The sequence below is a fragment of the Macaca nemestrina genome, chromosome 1 (genome assembly GCF_043159975.1).
Source record: "Macaca nemestrina isolate mMacNem1 chromosome 1, mMacNem.hap1, whole genome shotgun sequence".
Lineage (NCBI taxonomy): Eukaryota > Metazoa > Chordata > Mammalia > Primates > Cercopithecidae > Macaca > Macaca nemestrina.
The window spans coordinates 176646702-176652701 of NC_092125.1; the positions used below are offsets into that span (position 1 = coordinate 176646702).

Genomic DNA, 6000 nt, shown 5'->3' on the forward strand with positions numbered 1-6000 from the left:
CCGCACTTATAGAACACAAACATGCAGTAAAGTTACATGTTTAGCCTTACAACAGGTATTTGAAATCGTTCAAGAGACTGGAAAGGAATAGCTTTGGTGTTTAATAAATCATAATCTTACTATAGATCTTGCTACATTTGATTTTGAGAGAATAAAGCCAAATTGGAGTGTATTTAGGACAAAGGGATCAGAACTGTGAGGAAACTAGAAACAGCATTATAATCATTCAGTAATTCAACAGACTCTCATTGAGGACCTACTGTGCTAGGTTCATATTTGTAAAATGGCAGAAGAAACTGGCAAGTGGTAACCTAGAAGTAGGGCATGGAAGAATGGGCTTCCATACTTTTCTGTCATCAGACATTTGGAAGAAGGATTATACTTATTTACATTTCCAAGGGCAGTAGAAAGTCTATGGGTGGAAGGCATGGAGGAACAAGTTGGCACTTTGTTACACTGCATAATAGGGTGCCTCAAGGAAAGCAGTTCCTTCCCATTGGAAGAATAGAAACATAACAAGTTCTAGAGGAACCAGAAATTGGATCTGATGGCAGGAGTCCTGGGGTCTACTCTTGGCATGGATACTAAGTAACCCTGTGACTCTGAAGAAACAAAAGCTGTCTTCACAGGACTTCAGATTCCTCATCTGTACAATGACGGGCCGGGACAACCTTATCTTCTAGGCCATTCCACTTTACAGTAGAAAGCAAGCAATATGATATGCTACACACGAGAGACAGCACAATGACCTTGAGATCACACAACCTCTCAGAACTTCAGTTTTTGTCTGCAAAGGGAGGACTCAAAAAATAAAAGCCATCCCCAGGACTATAAGGCAGATAAATAAGACATGAGGTGCTTTGTAAACTCTGAAGCACTTACAGATGGAAGGATTGGGGTCTCTCTCTCTCTCTCTGTCTCTAATGGTCACTGTTGTAAAAGACTAGAAACAGCATTGGCCCCTGGACCCTGTTTTCAGTTCTCGTGTCTCTGGACTTACTAAACTGTGTGACCGTGGGCAAATTATTTAACTTCTCTGTACTTAATTTCACCCTTGCAAAAGAGAGAAAGCATCTGCCTTACAAGGCTGTTGTGATGAGATAAAAAGACAGTGTGCTTGAAAATACCTAGCATGGTGCCAGACACATGGTAGGGGCTCCCAGAATGCCAATTCATTTTGAAGTTTCAAGAAAATAAGCAAATAATAATAACCTATATGGCATGGCAGGAGACAAGCTAATATATAAAATATGGTAAAATTAGGATTTCCTGGTGTCCATTTAATTCTGGCACAGACCTCCAAGAGTGACAGCATAAAGGTCAATTTTAACAGCAGGTCCTGTGCATGCTTAAAACCACAGTATCCATCAAATCTTCTTGGCCAGTGCACGGTGAGCCATCTCAACATCAGCTGAAGTCTGACGTGGTTTAAATAGGGTGGAACACTGTTTCCTACCTAGGTGTGGATTGCAGGTTTGCTGCATTACATGCTGGTTGAAAATCCCTGTTTGTGCTTCGGGATAGCCCCCTGGGTGTAGGCAAATGATTGGCTAAAGCGGAGGTCTCAGATTGAATGGAAACAAGTCCAGAAGCTTGTAATTAAAAGCCAAAGACACACTTGCTGTTTCTCTTGCTCAACAGTGCACCCAGGCATCACTGTTTGTAGAAGAGTAATTTTAAATAGAATTTCAGGGTTCTCAAGTGGACATTTATGAAACTGTGTTGGAAAAATGTCCACTTGACTCACAGTAATTGTTAGCATTTTCTGAAGATGTATTGCTACTAGGCATTGTGCTAGATACTTTATATATGCAATCTCTAATTCCCTCAAGAACCCTGTAGGATAAACAGTATTATTCCTATTTTGTGGTTGGAGAAACCAAGACTCAGGATAAGTATCTTGTCCACATGACACAGCTTTTCTAACTCCCTACTATACCATGCTATTTCCCTAACAGGGCAATCAGTTCCAACTTGAATACGAAAGACAGAACTGAGTGCATAGCTATTTTGGATGATAAAAGTGTTGCCAAAATGATATGCACCCTCATCAAATACTCCAAAAATAACCTAAGGTCATCCATCATAAACTGTCACTTTTCTGTTTTAATCCTAAACCCGTTTTCCAAAAGCTGTCTCAGAAAATCCATGCAAGTGGAAAGGGCAGGCCTCACTTTGTTCCTTTATCCACAGGAGCCGGAGCCTCTCTACGCGCAGATCAATAGACCTAAGAAATAGCATCGATGCGAGCTCGTGGTGGGTGCTCAAGACTGGCATGGACATCAGCATCACGACAGGCTCTCTTGTATTCTTTCACCTCATCCCACAAGAAATTCATGATTGCCCAATGGAACTCGCTCAGAAGAGGGAACTAAGCGTTTTTGGCAACCAATGGCAGATATCTATGGCAGCACACACAGAAAAGTATAGAAAGATCCACCCAACATTAAATCACAAATCAAGCAAATGCTTACCCAACAAATATTTGAGCCCTCATAGCTGGGTTTAAGTTGACCCAGTGTGCAAAATTATTAATTCCCTTTTTATTTCTCTACCTGTTGACCACTGTTGAGACACCAAATTTGGAGTGACAGGCATCAGAGGATTACAACAGGGTTGGAACTGACTTCTTTAAGCAAAAGCAAAGGGTCTTCTGTGACCACAATATCATCATCCATATGCCTTTTCACATAGGATGATGTGTTTTTTGTCACTCCATGGGGCCTGGTCTGCCATTTTCCCCCCTTTCCTTTCTTTGTCATGTTTGAAAATTAGTAGGTGTACAAATTTTTGTATTGCTTTTGACTTTTTTTAGATATGGGTGAAGAAATCTAACTGGGGAGAAAAAAAGCCTCAGTGAAATGAATTAACTTGAAATTACAAGACAAATAAGTGGTTGATTATTTGTTATGATCAAGAATGTTGCCAAAACAATCCTTTAGCTATTCTGCATCCTGGTGAAGAAAGACAGCTTTCAGTTTGAACCTTCATTCTGTGAGTAGGAAAAGACATCAGATCCCATTGATGAGAAAGATGAAAAAATGCATCTGATTTCTTAAGAAGCTCTAAACTCTTAAGTACAATAAAATGATATTTTTTATTTTTCCGATATCTTGCTGCTGTGATGCTATGCAGACAAGTGTCTTCTCCACGTGCCATTTTCAAAGAAAAGTCATTTGCCAAATAATTCTGGTACAATTCTGGTAATGTGGTTTTGGATCTTAAAAACCAACTTTCTAAAGGAACAATGGTGGCATACATATTCAGAATAACAAACTGATTCCGTGGTCCAAATGGTTCATCTCTATCTCTTTTTGTACATCAGAAAATTCAAATGGGATTTTTATTTTATAACTTGAAAAAAAAAAAAAAAAAACCTTACCATTAAACTCTTTAAATATTTAAGGGAAATGGCTTTAAGGAGTTCTAATGAAAAAAAAAATTGTTGTTTTTTTTTTTTGTAAATATAAATGTTAATGAAAATGCTTTTTAATAATGCCATTACACTGTAGAGAAGGTAGCAGATTGAGTGCAAGGTGTGACAAACTTGATGGATGGGGCTCACTTTCCAGATGTTATTCTGGAGCATATGGTAGGAAGCTGGAGTGCAGGGACCGCTGGCACAAGCAGTTGGCCAATCAGCAGCTAGTGAACGGGAAGGGAGCACGTGACTCCATCATCTAGCCTTTCCACGAGAGTCCCCACCCTCTGTGCAACACAAGAAAAAGACAATTCACATTCTGAAGAATTCAGATTCTGAAACTCTCCCACCTCCCCCCTCCCACCTACCCCATATAAATCACTGGACTGTTTGTACGTGAAACAGAAGAGGCTAAGCTTCCTTTTTTTACACTTATGAGACAAAAAGTGCAGTGTTTGGTTCGTATGTTTAGCACATGATTTTCATAAAGAATCTATATATTTTTGCCCTACAGAGAATTGTTATACAGGTCAAGTGTGTTTTCCTGATGTTCCTATGCAGTTACCGTATGTTGAATTTAGTGTTTTAACACTAAGAAGAAAACTTTAAAGATTCGTGTGATTAATCGGATTTGGGGATAATTATTATTTGGTTTTAAGATTTGAAAAGTAGAATCTCCATTGATATGATTGATTTGAATAGGCCTGTATTTGGTTCTTCATATCAATAGAAACTAAAATGATTTGGGAGATTGATTTGAAAATGATTGTATACTTGTTCACAAAGAGAAAAGTGATACATCAAGGTAATGGTTATCATTTAAAGCCCACATTTTACACTATCAGGTCACAGGAGTCTAATTTTTTTTTCAGTTAGATAAACTGACCAAATGTCTATTCAAGAATATATGTCAATGTCATCCTAATGTGGAAGGTCCGAAGAACCAGAAAAGTGAGAAGGGCCGTTTACCTCCCTCTGTAGCTATCACCTGTTGGTCCACAGAGTTTCTCAAGGAATGAGCAAACATTTTATGATTAGGTAGCCCTTTCACATGAAGGGGAAGATGGGAAAGGTGGAATGACTGTAAGAGTTGGCTTGAGACCAGTTCAATTGTTTTCTGGGGATTTGATAAGATACGCAGTTCCCATGGGAAATTGCTTAAATTGCTTTGTTGTCTATGATTTGATTCTAAACAAGTGGTGCTATCTTCTCCCTCAATATGGCTGTCTTGAGTTTGTCTTGCAGTATCACACCGTTGTACCAATTCTTTGAGTTGCTTCTGACATATTCAAAGGGAACTCTGGCTGATGTTGCTGTTTCAGGTATACCATCTGGAGTTAATTTCCTAGCAGAAGGTGAAAGTCTAGGGGACTTGTCCTCCTTCATTGAACATGATTGAAAATATAACTGGCTCTGAACTTCAAGAAGATGCCCAAGTGATGCATTAAAGTGAGGGAAATAAAGTCAAGATTTTTCAACTGCCATCCATATTCTCATTGGCAGCATTCTGATTTTTTTTTTTTTTTTCCAAGCACTGTTTGGTGAGCCCGGAACCACCGTATCCTGTCCCAGGAATACAGTGAAATTTCCAAGCAAGAGCTGAGGTGCCAATACCAAAAGACCATGGGGAGTCTGCACAGTTCTGGTTAGATCAATAGAAAATCCATGTGTACAACTGTTAATTCCTCATCCTCCACTAGCACTAAATTTGTCACTTTAAATTTTGAAACCAGGGAAACGCCACCTGTCATTTTGTCCCCATTCTCCATAGCTCTTCAATCTTTACATGCCGCAAAACTTTTTTGATAGCTCGTACTCATCCCAGTGTCTCCTGAAACCCCATCATGTAATGTACCGGGCACCTTCTTTTAAACAAATGTTTACTCTGTGGGTTTGGTTCATTTCAATTTCTGCGTTCTGACACATATTTTTTTAATAAAGATGAGAAAGAGAAAATGACTGTTGCAGTACATTTCTAGACCTACTTTAACTTTACCTCAGATGACAGTTTGTTAACATATATGGACACATTATTTTTAACTTTATGTACAATGCATTCAACAGAACAGCAAAATTTTTAGAAATTTTCCATTAATTTCTGTAACACACCATGTAAAACTGTTACAAATAAACATGTTTGAGAACAACACCTTAGCCTGGCTTTATTCTACAAGTTTTCACTGGATATTCAGGCTTGGATTGGAAGAGGAAATTGCTTTGCCTAAGATTCCATCTGACCAAGTGACAGCCTCTGTTTTCCTGGCCCTGGGCTAAAAAGAGCAAGCTTCATTGGGGAGTAAGGTCAATTTGTCAGCCCTCAGTTGAATTCAAGTACTTGCTATGCTTGGAAAAGCAGCCACAGACAGAAAGGAGGATGTTGTCAGGAAAAAAGCAAGCCCTGGGTAGATGTGGTATTTGGACCACATTTAGCATGGGACTTTTGAAACTGGGAAAGACTCTGGGACTAGCCCTGTGGATTGTGTCTTCCCCTAAAACAAAACAAAAAACCAATTAAACTATTGATTGGAAAACGGAGATTAATCTAGAGTGTCAAGAGTTCCCCATTGTTCATTTGAAGG

The 6000-nt window shown here is 39.0% G+C and overlaps 1 protein-coding gene across 19 annotated transcripts in view; it reads left to right on the plus strand.

Annotated features, from left to right (window-relative positions):
• Positions 1-5568, plus strand: part of LOC105495139 (DAB adaptor protein 1) — a 1257833-nt gene extending 1252265 nt beyond the window's left edge. For all 19 annotated transcript variants that reach the window (XM_071092459.1, XM_071092472.1, XM_011764369.3 and 16 more), the window contains one exon: positions 2194-5568. In XM_071092459.1, coding sequence (XP_070948560.1) covers positions 2194-2238 — 45 coding nt within the window. In that variant the 3' untranslated portion in view covers positions 2239-5568. The remainder of the gene's footprint in view (positions 1-2193) is intronic.
• The last annotated feature ends 432 nt before the right edge of the window (positions 5569-6000 follow it).